This window comes from Solea solea, chromosome 7 (assembly GCF_958295425.1).
Source record: "Solea solea chromosome 7, fSolSol10.1, whole genome shotgun sequence".
In the NCBI taxonomy this organism is placed as follows: domain Eukaryota; kingdom Metazoa; phylum Chordata; class Actinopteri; order Pleuronectiformes; family Soleidae; genus Solea; species Solea solea.
In genome coordinates, this window is record NC_081140.1 from 6,893,222 (window position 1) to 6,919,483 (window position 26,262).

A 26,262-nucleotide genomic window follows, 5' to 3' on the forward strand; every position below is an offset into this window, starting at 1 on the left:
CCTGCTTTCAGCTTTTCAAAATCACAATGATCCTGTGCTGAGAAAAAACAATACCAAATAAAAAGCCTGGTAGATACACAGTGGGTCTAACCAGTGCTTTTGTGGCTTCTTTTTCACTGGTTGTTACCTGAAGACTGAGAGAACAATTTGTGTAATTTGACCCCTTATTATGACACACTCTGTAGGCCACAAAATAAAAACAATCTGTTTCAAAACAGCACCATGCTGCCACCAGTGATGGCTGTCATAACAGTCCGCATGTCCACGGGGAGTGTGTGCATTCAAATGTCTAGTCTGACACCTAGTGGCAATTAGGAGAAAGTCAACTCCTTGCTGCTGATGTCATGTCTGTACAGTTTATTATGATTTGAGCAGGGTTATGTAGTTTGGACACAGAAAATAAGAATTATGTCTTGTCCTTCAGGAAAACACAGCTGTCTTTAAAATGTCCAATTAGTTGTATTTAGGATCAGAGCCAGGTTTGTTCACTTTTTCATGAAAGACGCTGGTGTTGGACTTGACTGTGTCTGTGTGGATTTATCCGTCTGTCTCTATTGTAATGTGATAATGTGATTTTGTGTTGCCATTGTTAAAGCTGCCTGTGCTTAACATCGTTTTGTATTAACAGCCTGCATTGTCTCTTACTTTGGGTGCCGCTAATGAAGTGTGAATTTAATTAAAAGTCTTGACACATGAATGGACTTAACACCGCATTGAGTTTTTTCTTTGTATTCCTTTCCATGAAAATCCACCACATTGGGATGCTTTAATGAAAGTGGATGTGACACAGTTATCCGTTATCGGAGTCTCTTTTGTTACAATGCAATAGGTGGTGTGGAGTTTTGTTTCCCTTTGGTTGATTTAAAATGTCAAAAAACATTTAAATGTTTGTAAAAAAAAAATAATGTTTAGGTTTCTTTCTGACAACCAGTGTATTTTTTTCTACTTTAATATAAAATAATTTTTCAAAAGAAAATAAAAAATAAAATAAAAACTTGTATGAATATAACAACTAACCTATATAACGCCAAATATGCTGTATAGTCTAATGCAGTCATTCCCAGAGACTGGGCTTGGAACCCACATAGGAGATTTTGTCTCCAAATATATTTGCATAATTTCATCCAACCTTTTACTTGACATTTCTCTGTATATGTTTTTGATAGAATGTATAAAATAAAGTTGTGATTTGGATATGTCCGGTTCATTATCATGTGAGCAGGTGTTACAGAGATGACAGTATGTGAACTGGGTAACAATAGTTTGTGATCTTTGAAATATATATATACACATATATATATATATAAACACATATATATATACACACACATATATATATACACATGTATATATATATATATATATATATATATATAAACACATATATATATACACACACATATATATATACACATGTATATATATATATATATATATATAAATAAATAGGCTTAATTTTAAATAACTACATCAGTCAGCAGGTGTAAACCTTTGTGCTCAATTGCAGTCAAACGTGCAAAAAAACAACCGGTGAATAAAAGTAATTCAATTTTCACTGTATTCTCTTCTGTTAAAAGCAGAGCAAATGTCTTAACACCTCTGTGAGAGGTAAAGTAGAGAACTACACGCAAACACGTGATGAGTTTCAAGGTCTTTTCAAATGTAATGGTCAGTACAGTAACTCTTTCTATCTGTCAGTGGATTGTGATCTGGTACCTTTAGTGGCTCCTGCAGCTCCCAGGTGGTAAATGGCTCCCAGGATGAGCCAAAGGGCCTTTTGCTCTTCACCAGAGATTCCCAGCACTTTCATGGCCGCCTGCAACTTGGTGAACTGCTGCGAGGCTCGCTGCTTGTCCTCAGGCTGGAGGAGATGAGATCAAACTTTACTCCATCGACCTCCATCTAACCACTTATCCATGTTAAGGCTGATGTTATGGTATAGAATAAGGGTTGAATATAATCACGTAGCAAGTGTTTTACTACTTGCTCACATATCTGTTGACATTGACTGGATTGTAATACAAATTCTTTTAAAAAATTATGAGATTATCTAATTTAATTTCAGGTAAACTTACCTTAGACTGTGGTACGATCCCAAACGCACTGTTCTCAGCCAGATGGTTAAAGTGCAGCTCCGTTCTGGAAAGAGAGGAGGAAGATACTTGGATCAGTGACCAGTGAAATGCTGAGGTATGCAGAGCGCTGCTAATTCAACTTTATTTAATGCTATTTAACTGTGGCTCATATTTATAACGTTGTGTCTTGTTTGTTTTAAAATTCGGTTATGCTTACACACAGTGACAATAAAGAATTCTTGAATCTCTCGAATCTTGATGTTTTCAATGTCACATTCATTTTATAAACTGCATCTGTTGTTAGCATCGACATTTCATGTGGCATGTGTTTGATAAGTAACCCATTGATTCTGTCCTGACTGAATATTTGCTGATAAAAACACTGAATAATTAGATGATTTGATCAAGACATAATATGGTCAATAAAACCTTATGATAACTGAACTCCAGCAAGACAAAAACACATGATCTGTGTCAAAACAATCCAGACTACAGGTACTCTACCTTTTATTTGTAACATCACGCAGGATATACAACTAATCCTGGCACATTTCTGCTCATATTGCCCATGACAGGAAATGAAAAAGTGATTTTGTTGATTAAGAGGCTTTGGCGGAGTCACCTGAGAGTGTTGTCAGCTCCTGCCATCATGTAGTAGAAAATATTGAAGGCAGATTCTCCCTCAGGTCGTCTGCTAACCCTCAGTTTCTCCAGCAGCATCGTCTAAACAGCAGGACACAACAGGAGTCAGAGAGTGATGGTATACAGGCTAAACTGTGCAGTGGTGTGAGAGGATGCCAGAGTTGAGACTGTTTCAAATTTATTTTGCAAATATTTCTGTTTTATTTGAGTCACAGTGACTTTGAAGAAAAGGTAATGGTGTGGATGGTGATAGTTTTTGTGTATTTTATTTGTATAACCTGGATGGAGGCCGAGGCCACCTGCCCAGCCTGGTCAAAGTCAAGGGACACCACATGGGAGAAGTGGCTGGCGTTGGTGTTCATAGCAGTGGAGCTGTTGCCAAAAGCCTCTAGGATGGTGTATACAGCCTGCCATTTCTCAGCTGTGCCAAAAGAGAAAGAAAGAACAAACACATTGCCAAAAATTATTCCACATACACATGATGCTCTTACAGTATGTGTGCAGCAGCTAATTATACACAGAAATGATCCTACAATGAATACAACACCACCACAATGAATGTGAACTTGCAATTTAACATGGATTTATTTGCATTTTTACCAAAGCATAACCATGACTTTTCAATGTTTTGAAGCAATTTTCCTAAAACAAGGATAGAAATATTTGTGAAATCCATCCATCCATCATCTACCACTTTATCCTCCAACAGAGGGTTGTGGGGGGTGCTGTGCCAATCTCAGCTGACATAGGGCGTGAGGCGGGGTACACCCTGGACAGTTTGCCAGTCCATCGCAGGGCCACACATAGAGAGAAACAACCATTCACTCTCAGAGCTATGGTCAATTTAGAGTAACCAATCTTAACAGGGAGAACATGCAATCTCCATGCAGAAATGCCCTTGTTCCAACCGGGGCTCAAATCCGGGTCTTCTTGCTGCAAAGGCAAGAGTACTAACCACTACACCAACCGTGTGGCCCCTTTGTGAAAATGTATTATATAATAATTTAACTACAATAACGACAAGCTATATGCTTCAATTCAAAATAAACCTGTATATACTGTACATAATGTAATGCCAATGCAGAGATCAGAGATAGTCAAGTGATGGCAGATCTGCCTGTAAAAGCTGTCAATCAACATAGATTTTTCTCACTTAATCCCAACAAGTTCCCGATCATGTAATTATTTGTAGTGATGCACTCATTAGCTTTGATGGTCAGCTAAGTAAAAATGTGACTACACTCTTTTCCTAAAGCAGCAGTGGGCAGGCTGTAAGAATTTTGCAGCACACGTTATGTTGTGGAAAACCTGCAGACAGACATCAACCAATGTCATTTTATTTGCCGATCACTGATGGTAGTCAACAAGGCCAAAAACTGGACTGGGAATCGCAATATTCACATTCCTTAATTCCTGACTGTAGGGAGACACAACATATGTACATTACCCTGCTTTATCTGTCTGTGACATCACAACACAAACTCCCTATCAGCTTCATCAGTTCATCATATGCCTCGCCATAAAAAAGAAAACTAATTTACTGTGCGAAACACGCATAGCCATGTGTGATTAATGTGCAGTGGCTGCTCTAACACTGTAGGATTTATTAAACACTCGATCTTGTGAGTGCTGCTGGAAATTAACTGCCGTACTTGGACCAGCTACTGGAGCACAACAAACAACTTGTTCCAACTCAGGTGCAGTATCAGCTTAAAGGTGCTTAACTATAAAATACCTCTGTAGAGTGGAGGAGGATAAAAGTAAAATACTGCTGCGGTGTCTTCACTCTTGTCTAGATAGTAAAACATAATGGCATGATTCATTTAATAGGAATTGTTCGCAAAAGGTTTTCAGATGGGTACAATATGCATCTTCACCCTTAGATGCCACTACATCCAATGTCCTCAGTGATCAAGTCAAGTTCAGTCTCATCAGGGGGTTTTCTTGCATCATAAAAAAAAAACTATGTTACTCTGTCCTCTTTCTGCCCCAACCACCCTCTTCTGTGTCTGCAGGCTCACCAGAGAAGATTTTGCCTGTGCTTCCTGCGATGGAGACCAGATACTGGAGCAGGTGCTGACAGTTGGTGGTCTTGCCACTGCCAGACTTGCCCAGCAGCACGATCGACTGATCCTGCCGGGTGGTGAGTAGGTTGCGATAGGCCGACTGAGCCACGGAGTAGATGTGAGGCGCAGAGTCCTCGCGCCGACAGCCTTTGAACATGTGCATAACCTGATGGGAGCAGGAGATACAGCGGGAGGAGGAGACACAAGAGAAGCACATGTGTTTAGATACGGCACTCAGCTGTAGTTTACCCACAAACTGAAGAAACACAAAGACTGTAGTTGCAGGAAGAAAAAAATAAACAGGAAAATAGACTGTTCTGAAATCACGGAACACTCAATCAAATACCGTACTCAATTGGTTATCCTAATCAGAAGTTTACCTTCTCAGAGTACATGGAGGGTGTGCTAAGAGGGTTGATGACCACCATGTTGAGTCCGGCATAGGTGTGAATGAGATTGCCTCCATAGCGTTGCCTCAGACAGTGCATCACACTGGACTCATTCAGATAGAGCAGTGAAGCCAGGTCCTCTGATCGATCGTACAAAGGAGGGTTGGCCTATTCATAGAGGAGAGAGAAAGAGATGGTAGTGATGACATCAGACATTAAACTGATCCGGGGGTTAATGTACTAACAATGCGCAGTGGAATTAGCCAGTGGTCCTGTAAAATGACAAAAACTGGATGACTGTTGTGTTTCAAGCTTGTGGCATCAGCATGACGGAGTGTTACCAGACAATTGGAAATACACCACGAGTATTTGGTTGATTCGAATAAAACCATGGCTGTACTTATCACAAACCTTCCTTTCCTGAAGCTTCAAACTTGTGCTTCAAACATGTAATTAACGCTGCTCTCAGTGATGTCAACAATGTCATGTTTTAAATTAACCTTTGGTTAACTTCTTGTCTGCTGCTGTTTACATTCCCCTTCCTTCTCCCACAGTAAGAATAGTATTCCATTCCTTTCCTTTAAATGTAATCAGGTAGGTCATCTTTTAGGACACTAATCTGTAGGGATGACTCAATACCACATTCTTTTGTCACAACCTTGATCTCAGTCTAATACATTTGTTTTTACATCTTTGAAACTACAAACCTGTCCTGTAAAGAAGAATATAAACCGTCCACAATTTTCTTTAGATCATATGTCATTATATTGTCCAATGAGAAAAAGCCTTTATCTTATGGGTACAGACTCTCCTCTACCATCTGTCCTCCCCTATCCCCCTTACTAAAGTTACACTGATAGTTCCTCTGCAGATGTGTAGTGAACAGGTCACTGAACAGGGAGGCCATCATACCATCAATGATATGACCACTGTCAAAATCTTGGCAACAGCGTGAATAACACAGTTGTTTTGCGTCGTTTAACACGCCTTCAGAGACACGGTGGAACATTTGAGTGGGAAAAGAGCTGCAGTCAGTAGCAAATGTCAAAAGTTGGCTGCTGCCAACCGACAAACTGCCCAATCTCTCATCATCTCATCTCCCACCACATCACTGATGACAGCAATCAGTGTCCTCTGTGGCCCTGCTCCAGCCAATTAGCTTCAGGCTAGCTCACATCTATTTCTTCTTAATAGTAGCAGCTGAATTATAATATTGGAACGTGTCCTTTGGCCAGATGTCCTTCTCTATTAAGGGAGCAAATATATGGAACACTTTGTCAAAACACACTATAATTGATAACATTTCAAATCCGTGCAAAGAATTCTTAAATGCGAAATAATATAGCAGTTGTGTATAGAGATTTTTTTTTAAGCATTATTGATCAATAGTTCCATAATAACCAATCAGCATAATGGAAAACAGGTTTACAACTAAATCTGTAGTGTTGCACCTGGCTTTGACCAATCACAGGGCAGTTCAGAAAGAGAAAGAGAGAGAGAGAGAGAGAGAGAGAGAGAGAGAGAGAGAGAGAGAGAGAGAGAGAGAGAGAAAATGTGGAAAATGCACTTATTCCATTCTATTTTTTATCCTTGCTTGACTGGGGGATCATTTATAAATTGCAGAATCAGTGTCAAAAAAGAAATGATTACACACCAATAACTATTTATTATTGTTATGGAAAGTAAACTTTACTGTACCTTTTCAATGTCATCTTCGTCCACGTCCAGCACTGTCCCATCATGCTCCAACTTGATTTTCACCTTGCCCTCTGGCAGGGAGCCAGCTTCTGTCTTCACCACAGTGGCTGAACAGAGAAAAGACAATGGCAGCTGTTAGTCTACTAAAGCGCTCACACTCCTCTTTTTGTAAAATATTCACAGAGCATCTATTAAGTTATTTACACATGGAACAACCAATGGCTCCCAAAACACCTGACGTGCCGTTTGTACAGGACTGGGTACACTTTTTTTCAAGGCGTTATTTAATGAGAACTATGCAAATGGTAGTTTATAAAGGCTGTGTGAAGAGACCCAAAGTCTGTATGATGAAGAGGCCGTAGTGGATGAATGGGTAAAGCAAAGAATTGTCACCCAAAAGACAGCAGTAACATCTCTGGGTTAAATCAGAAGTTGATATTCACATATTTATTAGAGGTAGCATGAGTGTAAATGGCAACTTTGACTAACCACATCAGATGCAAATATCATTGTTAGCTTCATTTTTGGCCTTATCTTGGCTGGTTGATTAAAAGGCAAAGATAAAGCAGGACTTTAGAGCGTATAAATTGTAAATGTGCACAGAAATACTGCTTAGTTATTGGTCAGATATGTAAGGTGACAAAAAGACAAATCCCTTGCTGCTTGAGTAGGAGGGTCCTGAGCGACAGGTGTAGCCGACATCCTCCTTCTTGCCACACTGAGGTGACAAAGCTCAGTTAAATGTGCTTGTTTACCTTTGGAAGATAAAAAGTTGGGACCTGCCAGAAACGAAGGATAAATGTGCTCAGTTGAGATGAGAACATTGAGGTTGTAGCCATATTACGCTTCTAGTAAAAAGATGCGGATAGAGCAGCTGGATCTCCAAGATGAATTACTCCAGTGTTCACTTGCAAGCAGTCCGAGATCACCTCTTTCAAGCGCACTAGTGTCCAGTTCCTTGGATCGCATATAAGGTCTCAGACTGCGTTCATATAAGGTCTCAGACCCTTATGATCTGCATCAGGGGCATTAACAGTCCAGGGTTTGGTTTAACTGGACTAAACAATGCTGGTGACAACGCACACACCCTGTGTCTACAGTCTGAGCAATCACCATAACCTTGGCCCTCTGCTCACAGATAGAAAATATTAGAAATTTCACCACCACTCATTTGTTGTAACACTATAAATATTTCTGTTGGAATGCTGGTTAACGTGAAAAGTTAGTCAGCAGATAAGAAGGAAATGCAGAAGAGCGAAAAAAAACTTAAAGTAAGCAGTTCAGGTATTCTAAGGTGGGGTTACATTGCATACAGGTGACTGTGTTCTGCATGCTTCCTGTGTTGAAAAGCAGTGAGTGACATGTGTGCGTGTTTGTGTGTGAGCTTAAAAAAACATGCCTGCAAAAGTGGGTACAACCAAAAGAATCTTCACCAGGTCACATGTATGCTTTCGAACATTTAAGAAAAGTTTATGTCTCTTTATGTACTACTCACTCTCCCATACCAAAGTCCATTGAGAATTTTTGTTTTTATTTACTTTGCTGGTCTTCCGCTGCTTCTGCTGGTATGTGTGTGTCACTAATGGAAATCCAACTAAAGATTTTAAACACTAAAATAAAACATAAAACAGGTGAACTGACTAATGGGGGCAGTAGTGGATCAAAAAAATCCTGCGTGCCTTGATGTAAAAATGACAAGATAAAGCAACAAGTGTTTTTCTTAAGGTAGCGTAAGGAAGCTGGTACCTCATAAAACCTAAAAACTACTCCTTTAAGATCTATTGGGCAACAACTATAAAATGTAACCAATATTTCTACAACATTAAATAAGAGTTCAGCTTTTTTGGGAATATTCAATTGAATTATAAAGATGGAGATACAGAGAATATTAAACATGCTAAAAAATAAACAAATGACATCTTACCCAGAGAGAAGCCATCTTTGTGGACTAGCCAGACCTTCTCTGATCCATACCAGGCTTGCTCTGCCGCAATCTGCTCCTCTGTCTTCACCTGTTGGATATAAAGGGCAAAAACAGAAAATGACTGGACAGCAGAGATGAAGGATATTCCTGTTAAAGTTCACTTATCACTGGACCACTCATCATCACACTGGGTTGCAATGAAAATGTGCAATATTTCCAGTTTGAAACCAGTACATGCTGAAAGGTAATGAGTGAAAAACTTGTCAAGTGTGTCAGAAACTTCAAACCAAAAAACATGTGAACTTAACAAGGTTTAGGGGTGTGTAGTGATCAGAAGGAACCAAAAACACATATTAGAAGCAAATGAATAAAAATAATTAGACAAACATTTTTAGAAGTAAACCAAAAGAAATTTACAGTATATTAAAACGTTAATGGGAAAAAGTAAACAAGACACACTGGACTTCACAAGCAGTGGGAAAGAGCACAACACAGCACAACACTCGACAGTGAACACTGGTGAATATGGGACAAGCTGGTCGTGAATCACACTCAGGCACAGTGCAGGCCAGACCTGGGCTTGCTGAGCTGCAGCATGAGACGCCTGAAGAAGGGCCACAGGATCCTCTTCCACTGATCCCTGGTGATTTGGCCAGCATGAGGAGGTCAGAGTTTACAGTTATAACGGGCAACTCATTTTATACAGACACACAAACAGAGATCAAATGCAAAACTCTAAACTGTCTTTGCATCTGAACAGAGTGTTGTGTGTCGGACATGTCCACACATGTCCAGCACGTGTGACAAGGATATCAGTAACTGTCACAAGGAACCGATATGATCCATTACAATACTTCATTAATTACTGCTGAACGTTAAAGGTTGACATCAGCTTTCATAATTAGCCACACAAACCAAACACAGATTATTTATTTATTATTTTACATGCTCCACACCACTTCAATGTGTTAGTCTCACGGTCTTACAACAGACTTCAGTGAACAATAAATACACAGCACATTCAGGTTTATTTCCATCAGTCCAATACTTTGTGGAATAAGCATAAGCCCAATGCTATTGTGTCACCAATTGCAGCTTTGTGTTGACGATACAACAAGAATTCAATATTTAACACTAAACAAAACCATCAACTGTAAATCAAGGACCTAAGTGAGGCTGGATTTCATCCAGATGACCGGCTACAGCACAGGTCATTAACCCCATCTCCTCCATGTTAGCAGACAGGACATGGACCGGACCAAAACATTAAATCAGAAGATGGACCAATATTTATTTTGTTTTATTTTGTGAAAGGTTTCTGTAATTTTAAGATAGAGCATAGCACTAATGTCCCTGTGTTCATCTCCTGTATAGGTTTAGATTATAGATATGTTATCTAATGCCACACAGACTTTGGCAGCACCCATATCCGAGATGTATTGGCTAAAGGTTTGTACAGTGGGAGGCAGTGACAATCTTTGTTTATAGTCTGTAAACAAAATCACCAATATTCTGTAAATGCCATATTGGATTATAACATTCAAATGAAATACTATTATTTGAATTTGCTTGTGTAACACAATACTTTTACCTTGCCTAAAATGAAAAAAAAATCTACATCTACGTCAGACAAACCAGAATTACAATACAGGAACATTTCCTGATTGTTAGAGGTTAGAAATATTCTTTCAATGTGGTTCCTTTCATGCATGAAAAGGCCACCATCAAACAGGGTTAGAATTATAGTATGACTGAGAATAAATAACCAGTTACAGGTTCGAAAAAGTGAGGAAAAGTTAGAGGGATTCAGAGTCTTATACTCCGCCACATCACACAAGAACAAATTCTAGTCAGGGGGCCCAGAGGAGGACATGGAGGCTGTTGTACCTGGAGGGAACACTGCGGCTGCGAGGCTGCAGGGACATGGACTTGGACAGAGGACGAAACATTGACTGTTGGCTCCAGCTTAGCCACAAAGCAGCCACAGAGAGACGACAGCAGCCAGCAAATACAGTGTAAGTAAAGCATGGAGAGAAGGAAAGAGAATGAGGAGGGAACAGAAGACAAGGTCAACGTGGAACCAGAAAATATAGAGGATCAAAACAAATAAAGGAGCATGAAACGTGAAAATGATTTTTTTTGACAGAAGTAATCATGAGGTGGAGAAGAGTGACCAAATGCTAAGATATAAGTAGAAACACAGCATGCCTTAAACCAAGGAACAAAGCCAGAGTGGATTTCTGTACATTAAAGAGAATAATCCATCACTATCAACCAGGAAGAAAACAATAAGATTAGTAATAAGTGGTGTGTCTCACTGGACTGTGTCAGAATTTGATCAAATCTATCTTATCAATTCACTTAACCACAGAAATAAAAGTCATGTTCGATTTTCTATGAATTAATCTGGTTTAATCATCAATACAAAAGAAAAACTGTTTTTTTGATAGCCTATTCAAAGGTGCAAGTCGGTGGACATAAAAATGATGAGGAATCTATGACTATGATGATTAAAAGACATAAGCAATCATGAGGTGGAGAAGAGTGACCAAATGCTAAGATATTAGTACAAACACAGCATGCCTTTAAGCCAAGGAACAAAGCCAGAGTGGATTTCTGTACATTAAAGAGAATAATCCATCACTATCAACCAGGAAGACATTAGAAAACAATAAGATTAGTGTTAGTGTGGTAATAAGTGGTGTGTCTCACTGGACTGTGTCAAAATTTGATCAAATCTATCTTATCAATCCACTTAACTACAGAAATAAAAGTCATGTTCGATTTTCTATGAGTTCATTTGCTGGTTTAATTATCAATTAATAAATATCAATTAATAAGTATTAATATTAATAAATTGAATAGGCTTATTTTTTGATAGCCTATTCAAAGGTGCAAGACTATGGACATAAAAATGATGAAGAAATTTATGACTATGATGATTAAAATAATATGAAGGTTGTAAACAGATTCAGCAGTAAATGAGTCACTTTTAGAAACCAGCTTCAGCATCAGTGTAATCGTGATTTGTTCCAAACTGAAATAGCAGAGTTTCATACAGCCCTGATTTATGACAATGACTCGCTTCCTTTAATTCTTTTAAGTGTAGAAAACACTGAGGTAACAGGTTGTCAATTTCAATCGGTTTTAATCCGTTGGTGGTAGATTATACCATTTTATATTGACTCTAATTAACTTGAGAGTAAATTACTATCTTATCACAAGAAGTAGAATAATGGTGACGTCAAATTATTATAAACGGTTTACATCAGGATCCGCATTGTGTCATATTTAGGTACATATAAGTATGCGATAAAATCCTGAACAAAGAACTGCCTAAAGAGCTCCCAATTGAAGGACCAAAATAAATAAACTGGACTAAAAACATTCTTTGAGTGTGTAGGTCATTTTCCACTGGAGTGATTCTCCAAAAATAAGCCATGAGACACCGTCAATAGAGTCCCAAAGCTTCAACTGGGAAACTGAGATTCAACTTGAGAGACCAGCCATACTTGGGTAAGTAGAACAGTAGTAAGTGAGAAAGAGTGAGATGGAACCCGGAGGACCTGCGGCGTCACTGAAATAAGGGTTACAGTTGGAGCAGAGGGGATAACATTTCACTACGTCACTACTCACAGCTGGTAGACCAACTGTTGACCCCGCCATGAGGGCAACAGACACCATGCTAATACTCTGACACAAGCTAATAAGACAAACAACACAGGAACAATATGCACATGAATTGCAAGGAGATTTACAGGGACACCGAAGATCCTCATCAGACGCCTCTGAGCCTCCTCGGTGGGACTGAGTGGCACCTCCTACAAGTCAAAGCAGCAAGCGACACATTGAAGCAACGCTAACTGATTCAACAGACACAAAGCACACGACTACAAGTAAACACAGAATTACAAAAAAAACATACAGTACACATGAGTGATGGATTCCTCCCAATCACAACAGAAACAAACTGATGTTTGTTACGTGAAAATCTGTCTGCACACACGCACACAAACACACAGACACACTGCTGTCATCAAAATGACAGTGGCAGTTTGGATTAATGTGGACACAAACGCAAAAAAACGCTGTGTTAAGGAGAAAATACACAAAGGTGCTTCAAACTGCATGCACGCACAAATATCAATAGCATGAGAGAAAACTATTTGCAACAACTTAAGCCAAGTAAGTGAAAAAATAGACTGAGCAAGCATACATTTCACTATGATAAATCAATGTATAGTATTATTAGGTTGTTCAACGCGGGAGCAAATCTCCAATCCCAATGCAACTCATATTCCTCATACAGTAAGTGAAACACTGAGGTCGACTAATAACTTAATAGCTCTCCTGCAATCAAAATGTTTTATATAGCCATATCTGACATATATAACCCTCTTGTAGAGTAATGTTACGTCATGTGCCTCTTGCTGGATTCTGCTTTGAAACCACAAAAAACGCTGTAGTCTATTAAATATGCAATAAACTTTGTATTGTATACAGCTTTGTCTTTTATGTAGTTCATCCCAAGGTTAAGACAACAAAAGCAATGGAGTCATTCAAACAGGGTTAGTTCCACTGGGAGAAAATGTTATCAGCAGATGTCATGGAATTCTACACAATAGTTCACAAGACACCTTATTTCCAGAGTCCTGGTCAAGAGGAGGTTGAAAACCAGAGATTGCACCAGTAATGAAGTCATCATCATCATCATCATCATCAGTACAGGTAATTGCCCAGTCTGGACATTATCCTGAGAGAGTCCCCAGAGAGACTGTAAGTGTTATTGCAAATATCCACAGAGGTCCCTCCATACATTCTCCACATATTCTCCTGCTAATCCAGATAACGTCTGAGTGAGCTCATGTGAAGTGGAAGAAGGAGAGGCAGCAGATAATCCACAGCGAGTGAATGGGTGAGTGTCCTGCCTCCTGCATGCTCAAGATGAAGCCTATGGTGATGAACTTGAGACCTTAACCTGATCTCGGTTTATATTTTTGCTTTACTGATTACTGACCTTTATCCGGCCAGCACTGGCTACACCGACTCTTTCTGGACATGAAGTCAACTCTCAACCCACACCACTTGTGGACACAAAACACACATTTTAACCAACTGATGTCAGTTAAATCCTTTGTCCCTGTGGCTCAAAGGAAACATATGTTTAGCCCTTATTATTCTAAAGCAACATTATTCACTGTATATTTCATGTTACCTTTCATGCGCCACCGCTTGTATACAATGGCTATTAAATGACCCACATTGAAGTTTCACACGTGTGTGCGGTCTGCAAAGACACACCACGGTGCTCTTCCGTTTCAACCATGCATTTTTAAATGGCCATGCACTTTCCACATGTCTCAAAAGTAGACCACACATGCAAAGTGAGGACATTCTTACTGTACCTCTTGTTGACAGACAACAGGTTGTTGAATGGGAAGAACTCTTGGAGAGTGTGAGAGTGGAGTGGGACTCAGACAGGCAGGGGTAGCAACTTGAGAGGGTTTGGGGACAGGGATGAAACGAGATGAAGGAGAGAGGGTGGAAGCTTTTTGGGCAACTGAGTTGGTTTGAAGAGAATTTGAAATGGTGGATTTGGATACAGGGGTGAAGCCACCAGATGGAAACGAGGGTGTGGATTTGGAAGCTGGGGTCGAGCCAGCAACAGGTGAAAGAGGTGAGGGTCTGGAATGAGTGGATTTGGAAGAAGCTGGAGCTGAGCTCATTGAAGCCGTGCTGGTTTGATTTACAGCTGATTTGGGCCCTTGTGTAACTGGACCAGAACTTGTGAGTATAGGGTTGACTTCCTTTGGTTTTATTGTAGACTTGTCCTTTTGGTGCTGCTCCTTTGTTTCTGCCTGCTCAACCTTTTCTTCTTTCTTCTCATTTTTCCTCTCCAACTCTATTTTTTCCATTCGTTCCTCATTGCGTACTCGTGGACGGGGCTCTCGTGTTCTGCCTCTGACCATGAGGCTCGTCAGTCCATGTGAGATGTCGTCCTTTTCTTCTGTTTTAAAACCATCGTGTTTAAAAGAGAACCCTGAATTTGTGGGGGGTTTAGACACAGCAGCTGGTGCTGCAGGTTTGGTGGCCTGCAAGGACTTGTTTGATGGCACTGTTGGCCCATGGGTCTCATCCTCTTCTGTAGGCAGGATCTTCCTGACAACACGACGAACCACCTTTACTACTTTCTTATGTCCATAACTTTGGTCATCCGTAGCATCCATCTGGGTGGTGCCTGGATCTTTGACATAGCTGTTGCCTGTACCATTGACCACACTTTTACCCATTATTCCATTTTGCTGTCTCTCGTTGTTCATAGCTGGCTCTGAGTTTCCAGAATTGTGTTGTCTTTCAAGGCTTTGTTCTTGTTCTCCTGTCTTTGGTGGTGTCTTATGTCGCTCTGGCACAACAGGTGTCCTGAGTCTAGGTGGGGAGGGACTCCTGACCCTGACCCCCGACTCTGTACTGGGACGCGGTGGAGGACTTTTTACCCGGAATAAGCCCCTGCCAGGATCAAGGGCTGGCACTGACTTGGCACGGCTGGACAGCCCGTTACTTTCTGACTACTCATAAAGAGCAAAAGGAGGAAGTATAAGTAAATGACAAAAAAATCAATCAATCAAAACCAAGCTATTGAAAGACAACTGAGAAAAGGATTTTAAGTACCCTTATCCCCAACAGACCCATTAACTTAGTACAACTAAGTCAACATGAGATACTATTATTTATTGATAAAATATTCAGTGTTGTTTGGCTTTTTCTATAAGAATCAGATGACCACTTGTTCAAGGAAAGAGAAACTATCAGGGGAAACATCTCAGAGATATTTAACCAGATATTTGGTCAAAGACTATCAAGCATACATCTGAAAGTGTAACAGACAACTTTCAAGTCAGCACTACAGAAGATATTCAGACAGAATATGCACTCTTTTAGATTCACTAAATGTTCGAATTGTTAAAAACGTTGACCAGATATACACTACATATATCCAAGTAAAAACTAATGAATTTTCATATGTAGATTTACTTACACTTGGGCTTTCTGGCTTGTTCTCTTCTTTGATCTAAACGTGTTAATACCAACAAGGAAACCAGGTCAAAATCTTGACATTTTGTGAGACTATTGTCCATCAAACAATCGTGCAAGTGTCTCAAAGCATGCAAAGTTTCTGTGAACCAACTTTAGCGTAAAAATAATTACATCTGATCTCTTGGAAACAAACACCCTGTTAAGCTTTTTCAAGAACTAATAAGTGATGCACTCATTGTGTTTGAATTGCTTTGGTACGGTGTCCAATAAAAGGTGCTCAGGTGGCTCAAAATCACAGCAAATGGCAATTACCACGGGTGGAAGTAAGAATTTACATTGTGTTGCAATTTACGTTGCAAAGTACTGTAGTTTGCTACATTTACAGTTTGCCATAATGAAATTAAATTTGTCATAATATGCTAATGTCACAGATTTAAAAAATGATACAGTGTATCAGAACAATCTGACAGTCCACTGTGTAAAAAATATTTGGGTTTTAGTTTGTTTAGACACAAGATATCTGGTGTGATACCTACAGTGTTTATAAATGTACAGAATTAATACTGTAATATAACTTGCATTGTTGCTTAAAATACAGTGTTTTTACGATTGACAGTGTTTTGAACTTTCCACCGTTGGTAATTAAAGTAAATATTTACATGTGAGTGAAAACGCAACAAGTTCTCAGTGTGACACACACAAAGGCCACACATGTTAGGATCCCAGTGTACAAAGCTGGAAAACCATGCAGTGCTTATGAAATGTCCAAATGAGACTTCCCTTTTGTTCCCAGAAGGAAAAGCGAGATGAGAATGCCATGTTGGCTGATCTGCTGTCATGGGCAGTGATTGATGAGATGATGATGATGTGGGGGGAAACTAGGAGAAGAAGAGTGGTGAGAATACACAGGGACAGATGAATTAGGATCTTCAGATGAGCATAGAAATTTCTGCCAGGCCAAGCCACAGGCTGATGGCAAAGCAACGCTAGGATCTAGAAAAAGCAGAGGACGCACAGGAGACATGGTAAGCGTGGATTTTTGAGGAATGGAAACAAGTTGCAAAAGCAACCCAAACTCAACAAATCTAAATTTGGATGGATCTTTCTTGTAATATGCAATAATTCAAGCCGATTTCTTCCTTTATATATCATCAGTCGTCCAGAAAGTCGTTGAATGTTAGGGAATCAAATCATAAATCAAAAAATTCAGATGAATCTTTTAACGCATTCCTTTTCCCGTGGGTATCCTTTCTGGAATCTGGTACCTGACTCATCAAAGTTCATACACAATGGTTACTAATGACCTTGCTTGAAGTGAGAGGGTTTGGTCGCTGTTCATTAAATTAGCACACTGACTAACAGGATTATTTTTGGATTAGACAGTACAGTCTTGACAGGGTCACCATTCTGTTTAAGTGCCAATATACAGAGACAAACAACCATTCACACTCACAGCTACCGCTAATTTGTAGTCTACAATTTACCTTACACACACTTGCATGTCTTTGGACAATGGGAGGAAGCTAAAGTATCAACAGAAAACCCACACACATGCAACGGCTTCAGTTAAACTGGAATGTGAACCAGAAAGCTTATTTCTAAGAGGCTACTTCACCACACCTTTTTATTAGTTTCAAATCATTTAAACTCAGAAGTTCACATCACTGAATGTGATGATAATATAAGATGACTGTTTTCAATACAAAAAAAATATCTGTAAAAATAATTTGCAGTACAGCAGTTACAGAAATCTTTAGTTAACAGTTTTATTTATTTTCACAAGGTAATGAGACTTTAAATTGAACAGTGATTGAAAGTCTTGAAAATCTCTTCACCACGTTAGTCCGAATGAGTGCCTTACTTGATTGATTTGCCAGTATTTACCTTACTCCTAATAGACTGAACCATTAGACTGGAATTGGACCAATCAACTGAGCTGACACTATCCATCATTTGTGCAACAAAATATTTGGTAAAATAATCCATGAGCAATAATGATCTGCTGAAATGTGAATAATTGTGCTGTAGTTTGAGAGCAAATACATATTTCAAACTGTTTTCTTTCAGCTCGCTTTAACTGTTTTTTTCTATACATACATTATATTCACTGTATTTATCCTTTTTATATTTATTTGTGATAGATTAAAGCATTTCCTGTTTACATTCCTTGTTAGACTTCTATCTATAACTAATATTGTATTTTGATCATGTAATGCCAATTTCCCACAGGGATTAACATAGTAATCTGATTCTAATTCTGATTGCAATCATAAGAAATGAAGGCTCTTTTTTCTCATGACTGGAATTACAATAAAACTGAATTTGAAAACTGTCCCGCAAACGCAACAGAGGAAAAAAGATGAGGGGACAAACAGATCAAACATTAGACTCCATCTGAAATGTTGTCAACCTAACCTGCCACTACTGTCGTTGTTTTTCATATTTCACTATTTCTGTTTAACTAAAAAAAAAACACAGACAAGTAGAAATAACAGAACCCTGACCTGGATCTGGAAGTCTGACCTGTGTCTGACCACAGATTCTGGGGATCAAAAGAGGACATCTAATCTGAAGTGGTGTGCGATAATCCCCCATATTTCACCAATACATAGACCATCTCATGGCTGATTGACAAATTAAGATTTAAGAAATGTCATAATTGTTCACTAATCATTGACTAATCAGTTTCGGAGGCTTTTTGTGGGGTCGGTGTAGTTATAGAATAGTCAAGCTGTTCTTTTTTTGATTCCATGTGAACACACAAGGTGATGATACAGAGATTAAGTCCTCATCACATGATCTTTCCAGGTAGTGAAGGCACAACAGGCCGAAAATAAAAAAACACCTCATATGAACCAAACATAAATCTGAACTAAAAACCAGGTGCAGAAGTGTGAAACTAAGCAGTTCATACATCGAGCTCCCACAAACACCACATCAAACCGACCACATTTATCGTCCACACATTTCTATTTATAGCGAGAGGAAAAGATCATTTTCACAATGGCATTAAAGCTTCTGTTATAAAATATGACTTTCAGTTGGAAGACAAATCACGCTGCCCCTACATAGCAAACACTAGTCTAAATATAGACCCACCGTCTGTGGAGCCTCAAGGCCCCACCACTGAGTAATGTTCCACAAAAGAACCTGCTCTTAATGTACAGCTTAAATTGTTCTACCTGTTTGTGAAGTTATTCCACAACTCCCGAAAACCCCCAGATGTCACCAGTCAAATCAGTATGAAGCCAAAGTTGAGAGAGCGGACAAAGACTGTTGCAGCGGAGCTGAAGAGAGGGGGAGGCCTCTTATGGGCCGGCTATTCCTGACAGTGGACAGAGAAGAGATGTGGGGACAGCTGTTGTGATATGAGCGTGTTGAGCCTGGGTAAAAATAGGAGCCTCTGCTCTGCGTCCAGCACAGGTCTGCCATCGACTCCCCAAGACACCTCCACCATCCAATCAGGAGCCACAGTGTTGAACACATGGTCCCACAGTTGCTGTCTTTTCAGCTGCCTCAGTCTGTGTGTGTGTGTGTGTGTGTGTGACACAGCTAAGGGTCTGTTAATGTAATTGTATTACACTGCTCATTTTCTGGTCCATCAGTTGGTTTATTATGTTTTAAGGTACTTAAAGTGATACTGTGAGTGACACAGCAGTCACAAAGTGGTGCTATGTTTGGGAACACTTCAGTCAATGAGCCAAAGCACAAATTCTCTATCAAATGACTAGAGAGTATGACCAAAAAAATACAGGTTTTAAAAACATACACATTTTAGACGCATGGTGAGGTGTAACTGAAGCTAACTTGCTGTGAACCATGCAATGCAAAGCCAGCTCACACAAGAAGGAACAAGCAAATCCAGTGAAGGTTTCCTATGTGTAAATGACACATGCTACCTACAGCTAATGTGTCATCTGTATATTGAGTGTAAGTCATGCTAGCAGCATGATGCTTAAATGCTGATCCTGACAAGATATAATGTAAACTATGTTCACCTATGACCCCGTCTAGACCTGAGTATTAACACCCATCCTGATTCAACAAAGCACATGCTAACTGCTTTAAGGTCGAAACACACCCAATGCATCTTGACTGTGTCCTTAGATCCAATCACATAATCCACATTCTGGGTTGATTTAGGGCCACAATCCTGAGCAATAGTTTTACACCCACTCTGTCATTCATGTCGGTACACAAATGTATCAATATACACAATCAACATACACACAAAAAATACATTGACAGCAGACACATCAGTGCAGTCAAACTCATTAAAAACTTTGTTCCTGTGAACAGACGTTACATGGGTGCCAGATCTGACCACATATGATTACAGGAGACACATCCAAGATGCATTTTACTGTCACGTTTGAACATTTGTACTTAGTTTTACACCTGTGGCTTTTCCACTGTATAAATAAACCCTCAAAGATCTCACCAACTGCAATGGAAATAGATACAATCATCATTCACAAGTCCCAGGTCGAAAGTGCAACCCAGACCATTGGCTATAGCGGAACCTAATACACTGAATGAAAGTCAAGTTTGTTCCAGCCTAAAAAATGAAGATGCTGCTCATTGTATTAGTTTCTTTAAACAACATTTGCTTGTTCAAGAACATGTTCAGAGTAACGGTAACATACCTTTACACTTCGTCCAGTGATCATTCTGCAGCTTAGTCCCACACAAATCCAACCTCTGCTAGCACCCGCGAACAAATCAGCAGTGTGTATCTACACTATAGTTTGAATTGTGAGCTGCATCATCTTCCTGTGTGGAACTGTTCTGTGCAACAGAAAGGAGGAAGAAGGCAGCACAGAGGAAAGCGGAAGCATGTTGACATGTTGCCGGAAAGACAACTGCAGACAACTGCAGACTGAATTTTGTCTCTGCCTTAGGAAACTCAACTGCTTTAAAAAGAAATGTATAGTATAGTATAGTATAGTCTTAATATTAAATGGATTTATAACAAATAAAATGGAAAGATGATATAAATTCATAAAAGAAATACAGTGGTCTAACCCCATCTTTAGTTTGAAATCTTCTTTTTGTCAGTGCTAACGTTGAATTGATAAAGCCGACATAAAAACGTGCAACAAAAAGGTGTGACCTGAAACTCATGAGTCATTTGTGAAGATTGTATCATTGCTTAATGCTCTGAATCCATCAAGCCAGAGAGGAACAAAGCTGTGGAGTATGTTTGCACTGTTTTCATTCCACATGGTTAAGGGGCAACAACACAGCACTTGGTACAAGGAGCTGCACCTGGTAACAGTGTCACATCAGAAGGGTTTCACATTCCCTGTGACATCAGCCGGCGACAGCGACATCATCTTTTGAATGTCATAAACTGAGACCAGCTGTGACATGTAAATGTCCCGAACCCAGTAAAAAAAAAAAAGTTGGTCATGTTTATTTCAGTATGCAAGGGCAACAACTTTTTTTTCCAGGCAACTTTGTTTGTAAATGGCAATTAGGACGTTTTTTTGAACGATAAAGCAGGAGAAGATGAGTGAGTGTTTCATAAACTGATTATTACAGCTGTCAAATAGGCTTTGGCCTGGAATGACCTTTTAAGACAGAAAAAATATGACATCAAAATCACAGACACCCAGCATTAGTATTATTAAGTAAATCAACATCGTCAAAATGGGTTCATGACCCGGTCACAATAAGGGCCTTTCTACATGGAGTTTGCATGTTCTCCCTGTGTGTGCGTGGGTTTTCTCCCACAGTCCAAAAACATGCAGATTTGGGGATTAGGTAAATTGGACACTCGAGATTGACCTGAGGTGCGAGTGTGAGAGTGGATTGTTGTTGTGATGGACCATCTGTCTTTCACCCTATGTCAGCTGGGATTGGCACCAGCTTCCCCCTTGTTGAAATGAAATGTTGAAATGAAAAGTGGAAATCAACATCAGAGGACCACTGGCTGGATAACCCTGAACAGGGTGAAGTTGGAGACAGTTGCACATTGGTACAATTGATTGTTTTTGCCGCAATATGGAAAAAAAAAAAAAAAACACATTTCCTCATGTGAATAGCAAGATATCATATGTCGGTGGATTTCTGCAGCACCATTTTACCATAATAATGATTTGTCACAAATGTCATCAAATGTCCACCTTAAGTCAACTGTTGTGTTGTAACCATCTGTGTCCAAATATCAACTTCCTCCTGAAACAGGTGAAGGGAACTTGCCAAACACAGGCAAATTAGCCCTGAATTATGTATGTGAAGCATGGCTGATTAAATGAATGTAATTATACAGGAGTGACTTGAGTGTTTTCTTAGACAAGCCAACAAAGAATCAATACGAAAGCATATCAAACTCCTTGAAACCCACAGCAGACGCTTTGCCTTCACAAGGACAAACATCCCAGACTAGAAGATCCAAACCACCAAGAGATCTGATGCAGCTCTATATCACCACCACCACCACCACATCTGCTGTATGACCTCAAGATGGCAGCAGAGGACTAGAAAGTGCTTTACATATGTTAGGCATTCTGCAGCCACACAAAGCCTCCATTATTTCACAGAAACTGCCTTGTTATTCTGGGGAGTAAACGCCTAAGTGATGTAGGTAGAGTGCAAAGTATGCAGTGAAATGAATGGAGTATGGGAGGTGTCACATGTACAAGCAAATACCCTATTAGCCTTATCTCCAACTTACTCAATAGCAACAGAGTGGTTGGTACACAGTGTAAACGTTGCTCTGAAGAATAAAGCCGAGAGTGGAAATGATCCGTGTTTAGTCCATCACCACAGGACTCTGCAGAAAACATGAGTCAGCAGGATACAGACACAACGCACTCACTCTGTTCCGTGTGTTCATTCAATCTAGGGAAAATAAGAAATGAAAGAACCAATTTCTGTCTTTCTTTCTTTTTTTTGTCCAAGACTCACAAAAATGTTATTTTGTTCCAGTGAGTAGTGAGTAACCTAGCAAAAATGTCTTATGGCTGTTTTTGAGGTACATGGACATTCTTTGCTGCACACATGTGAAGGGAAATATTTTTATGACTTCTGAGGAGTAAGGCTCCATTTCACTGGTGACGACAGGGTTCACCATCTGTATATTAGGAAACACACAGTTATAGTAATAATCAATAAGTTCACTATAATAGAAATACAAAAGCAGCTTACAACATATAACAAATAAAATTGCCTGTGTGTAGAATAAAGGAATCAGAGTTTATCTGAGAAAGAGTCAGCATCATTTATAAATCAAATTTAAACATATTGTTGTCTACAGTACAGCCTGTGTATGTTTATGAAGAAGTTACAGTGGTCCTCTGCTATGCTGTCCCACCATGTTTCTACAGTAGCTCAGAGAGGACAAACCAAAAGACAGGCAGGCGATCATACAATAATCAAAAAAGTTGTGTTTTTTACATTGCTTCCCAAGTTTCACCACTAGATGTCACTAAATATTACACACTAAACAGCTGTCACTCAATACAGGTACTCATCTTGCAGGTATTACATTATTAATTATGAAGCTACTTTGTGGACTGTGGCGAGCAATAAGTTGCATATCAAACAAAAGAGTCTCATAGGGGAACATGAGCTTTATGGGCGCCTAATAAACTATTGATACATTTATTTTGTGCCGCCACACATCACAAATTAAGTATCTAAAACACACTATGCTCGACAACACCTGGTTTTTCAACTGTGGGCAGTAATTGAGGAAAGCCAGCAGGAAATGGTGCATGATCCATGCACTGATAAACTTAACAGTAAAGGCTATCATGTCTGTGTGACAGGACTTCAAATGAAAACATTGTCTTTCAAAATCTTCAATATGTAACTTCACTTTTATTTTCATACATACTTAAAAATACTTCCTTCCTTTCTGAACGCTCACTGCATTTCAGGCTGTGGGTGTGACTTCTCTTGGCTTCATTTATTCTCTTTTCCATTTCTATCTTTGGTAATTAAATTAGCCATTTCAAGATAAGGACAATGAAAAACATGCCAGTCCTTATTAAAATTAAACTTTTGTTAAGCACTTATTTGTTTTTTTCCAAAGATTGTAAGCCAGCGTCCACACCCCATTCCTCACTTTAATTCTGACTCAATTACAGGCAGAGGGGGGAAAGTTTGCCGTGTGCTGTAGCTTCCATTCCTACTACCAACATGATGACTAATGAGTGTTTATTTGTTTGTAGATTAACAGTTTCACAGCAGCCCACAGGCCGACAGCCTCTAATGTAACACAAATAAAATGTACATTCCTGCAGTGGCATGTGACATTCCACCAACAGAGGAATGGACTCTAATGTTCTCTGCTGTCAGCAGATGGTGACAATCTCAGAGCCAAATCCCCCCCCCACACAAACATGCACGCACGCGCACACACACACACACACACACAATCTATCAGTGAATTCAATCATTTTCCTGCTAAAGTAGATGATTTTGTCAGGATTAATGGTGAAGGACACAGTGACCCGACGGTCGTTTCTCAGCATAATACAACACCCTCACACTCGTCTACATGAAGAAGGCCTTAATGACGTCTCCTTCACCTTGTTTGAAGTGTTTTCTTGGACGTCAGCGGGGCTCAGCGCCTTCTAACAAACACCAATTATGTTAAAGAGATAGTTTACTGACATGGTCAGAGCTGACTGCACTGTGCATGCTCCCGTGTGAAGAACAAGCCTGGGACACAGAGGCTTGTTCTCACTGATAACACAGCTGCCGGCTGAGACATGAGGAAAACCAGCCACTTTAAACCTAACAAAATCAATATTTAAGACTGAAATCTGCTGAGGCCGAGTCTTTTTCTCAGCCTATGACCATTTTTTGACTGGAAAATAACATTTTTGTCACTTTAAAAACTACTCACTCCCTGCACTTAAAGGAATACCTCGTCAATTTGAATTTAGCTTTGTATTACTAGAATAGGGGTAGTATTTTTGAAAAATTGTGCTTCCCAGACCTCATACCCAGAATGTAAACAGTGTCCGCCATCTTTGCTAACAGTTACGCTAACAGGAGTGACACTGGTGGGCACGTAAGAAAGAAAATAATGAAGATATTTCTTAAGTCAGGGAAAACTGAGGTTGGGAAGCACAATTTTTCCATCATGGCACACAATGGGTTGTTGATCCACTCCTACTTCCACCAGTAACTTAAAATGTTAAGTTTGTGACTTTAGTGTTTGAAATGCTTTGTTCAGATATACATAAGTGACAACAAATTTACCAAAAAAAAAGGGAACAGAAGACCCTACAAGCTCAAAAGACTGATGTTCTCTCCAGACAGACACTCCTGCAGGAGAGAGATCAGTTTACAAAGTGGTTGTCAAACAGTGAGATAAAGCAGCAAACATATTCTTTAGAAAAATCTTTTTTTTTTACTTGTGTCCCCGCTGGCAGTCATGTTTTTACTGATAGCATACCTACGAGCCTTAAGCTGGTTATCAGTGCAAGAAGCGTGTGTAGTACAGTCAGAGCTGACCTGATCTACGGCTTTATCAGGACAATTCAATGAAAAACAGGCTTGTGACACCATTATGGAGATAAATTACAGCTAATTACATCATGAATACCTGAGACCACACAGCATTTTAAAGCTCTGCCACATGCACAGCTGCCGAGTCAAAGCGGAGCTCAAACCTGACAGTCCTACTGGGAGGGAGCGTTGAGATGTTTTGCACGTGTGGTCACCACACCCAGTAGTTAGTGATCAAACAAACAGCTCCAACAGTGGCCAAATCTACAGTGTAGTTGTTTTTTACATGACAAGCAAGAGAGATTCACAGAGTAAATAATAATGGAATGTAAAGATAATTCTTTTCTTTTTTTTCTTTTAAGGTATGCTTTTTCTTGATGCCACAGGCTTTTTTGACTTAACTAGACTAAACACGTCCCAGGCTTAACTCTGATCGCTGTCAGATAAAGCGCATGCAGGCCCCTGCTTAGCAGCTGCTGGATTAGAAGAGGAGTCGGCCTCGGTGTGTTGGATATGAAGTGATGATAATAAAAATGAAATACATCATTAAACATTTGGCACAGCTGATGTTCTCAAGCTTCATTCATTAACATTAAATTATAGAGCTGCAGTCTATATTAATAAACTGTATTAATAAACCTACAGATATCGGACAACTGAAATAGAGTTAAAAGGGAGGCAGATGTGGGTCAAACAGAGTGTGCGATGTCTTTGTCTGGACACATGTAATATCAACTGAAAAATAACTTAGATAAGCACACACACACACACACACAAGCGCACATGACCTCTCTTAATCCGTTAACACTTCGGACATACAGAGCACACAATCACACACAATCACAGAGATCCAGACAGAACTGCACAAAGCTGCTTAACAGACGTGTCAGGGCAGCATCACTAAAACTCACATTTCACATGTAGAGATAAAGGCATTTGAAGCAATCGGCGAGAATTTAAAAAAC

General features: G+C 39.6%; 1 protein-coding gene across 14 annotated transcripts in view; it reads right to left on the reverse strand.

The window, feature by feature from the left end:
- myo18ab (myosin XVIIIA b) overlaps nt 1-26,262 on the reverse strand; it is a 116,526-nt gene that overhangs the window by 70,971 nt on the left and 19,293 nt on the right. For 4 of the 14 annotated variants that reach the window (XM_058634621.1, XM_058634622.1, XM_058634619.1 and 1 more), the window contains exons 1-15: nt 19,012-19,196; nt 16,610-16,707; nt 15,831-15,863; nt 14,200-15,360; nt 12,553-12,615; nt 10,682-10,759; nt 9,369-9,434; nt 8,795-8,882; nt 6,871-6,977; nt 5,164-5,340; nt 4,739-4,949; nt 2,996-3,138; nt 2,698-2,798; nt 2,076-2,139; nt 1,717-1,861 (exon numbers count right to left, since the gene is read on the reverse strand). In XM_058634621.1, coding sequence (XP_058490604.1) covers nt 1,717-1,861; nt 2,076-2,139; nt 2,698-2,798; nt 2,996-3,138; nt 4,739-4,949; nt 5,164-5,340; nt 6,871-6,977; nt 8,795-8,882; nt 9,369-9,434; nt 10,682-10,759; nt 12,553-12,615; nt 14,200-15,360; nt 15,831-15,863; nt 16,610-16,648 — 2,476 coding nt within the window. In that variant the 5' untranslated portion in view covers nt 16,649-16,707; nt 19,012-19,196. Of the gene's footprint in view, nt 1-1,716; nt 1,862-2,075; nt 2,140-2,697; nt 2,799-2,995; nt 3,139-4,738; nt 4,950-5,163; nt 5,341-6,870; nt 6,978-8,794; nt 8,883-9,368; nt 9,435-10,681; nt 10,760-12,552; nt 12,616-14,199; nt 15,361-15,830; nt 15,864-16,609; nt 16,708-19,011; nt 19,197-20,475; nt 20,587-26,262 lie in introns of those variants that run through there. The other 10 variants (XM_058634633.1, XM_058634631.1, XM_058634630.1 and 7 more) reach the window with 6 other exon arrangements.